This window comes from Loa loa (genome assembly GCF_000183805.2).
Source record: "Loa loa unplaced genomic scaffold supercont3.139, whole genome shotgun sequence".
NCBI classification, from domain to species: Eukaryota; Metazoa; Nematoda; class Chromadorea; order Rhabditida; family Onchocercidae; genus Loa; species Loa loa.
Window position 1 is genome coordinate 144539 of NW_018108319.1, and position 1448 is coordinate 145986.

Consider the following 1448-nt stretch of genomic DNA (forward strand, 5'->3'; position numbering starts at 1 on the left):
AATAAGAAGTTGACAATTGCGAAAATAGCAAAATGGCATTTTTTCAAAACTGGAATGGAATTATGAGTTAATCATCAATTCTTTCCACTTATTTCTTTTGCTTTTCGATGTGTGCAACAGCGGTAAAATTAGCCGTTGTTTTAATTTCATTCATTTATTACTGCAGAATGACAAAAGTGTGAAACCCGAAGAATTGCCATATTTTCATGATGAACCAATGAATGTGCTTACACAACGGCTAACACAGTGTAATTTTTACACTTCCCTATACAAATTCATTTAATTCTCATATTTAAGGGGAAAGGTTTGCGAACTCACCTAGCTAGTGGGTTAATGAAGTGAAATAACTTGAAGAAACTTATGGGAGTTTCTGTTCGGAATATGAGGTACCATCACTTGGTAATTTGTTAGTTTACCCGATGAGAAAATAGTGTGATATGATTCTGTCTTTAAAGTTCGTAATTTTTTATAAAAAAAAACTGGAATTTTAAATTGAAAACTCCGTCGTTTAATTTTTCTTTTTTTCTTTTTTTTGCAACTTTATAGATATTAGTCACTTTATTTATGGGTTAAATTACAGGTGGTAATGGTTGTTATCTTTTACGGCATTCCATTATGCAGTCAAATTCATACACGCTTATGGTAAATACTGGTACACATATTGAAAAATTTCAAATAAAACGAACATCAGATGGTAATTTCGAAATCGGTGGGCGAATTTTCGCGACGATTCCAGAAATTATTGAAAGGTAAAGTTCCGTTCCATTTTTTTTACGACTCGGAAGGTGATGTCTTCTCATCCTTCGATACTAAGATTGGGGAATGGCAACATGCACATGTTTAACGTCGTGCAGGAAATTTTATGATTTTTTTGCTTATTGAAAAAATTACTAAACGGAAACTGATTTTTCTACCAGCACTGTTAGGTTTGTCCAGTTGTCCAGTGTCTCTCGTAGCGCACTTCTGATGGGACTGTACATGAATTTTCTAAAAAGGACATACGATTAAAATAGCCAAACCATGTCGTAAAAGCTTTCGCTGATTATTCTGCATTTGATGTAACTATTTGGCTTTCATTGTTGATAGTTGTTTCGAATTTACAGTACCGTTGTCATCCCTTTCCACTAGACACCGTGTGACTTGTGTAAGTTATTAAAAATATATAAATTTGAAACTCATCGTTTTGTAGGTACAGTGAGAAGGAAATCAGCGAAGGATCTCATCTGATGCGTGCGGTGTTAGCAAATGCATTTGACAGAGATCTGTCGGGAAAAAATGCGGATAGGAAATTGCAGAGCTTAACCACCAACAATTTTTGTCCACAGACTGTTCTGGCATATCGACGGTGTAGGGACTTATTTGTTTTGTTGGTTTCTGTTAGTGGTCATATAATCATTTGAAATTTTAAGACATTTCGAGCGAGAAAAAATGAAGATTCCTCTATGAAG

The 1448-nt window shown here is 34.5% G+C and overlaps 1 protein-coding gene across 1 annotated transcript in view; it reads left to right on the forward strand.

Moving 5' to 3' along the window:
• The window catches only part of LOAG_17853 (hypothetical protein), a 7670-nt gene that overhangs the window by 1880 nt on the left and 4342 nt on the right, over positions 1-1448 (forward strand). Inside the window, exons 5-7 of the mRNA XM_020450517.1 lie at positions 167-248; positions 581-749; positions 1190-1347. Of these exons, the coding sequence (XP_020305797.1) occupies positions 167-248; positions 581-749; positions 1190-1347 (409 nt within the window). The remainder of the gene's footprint in view (positions 1-166; positions 249-580; positions 750-1189; positions 1348-1448) is intronic.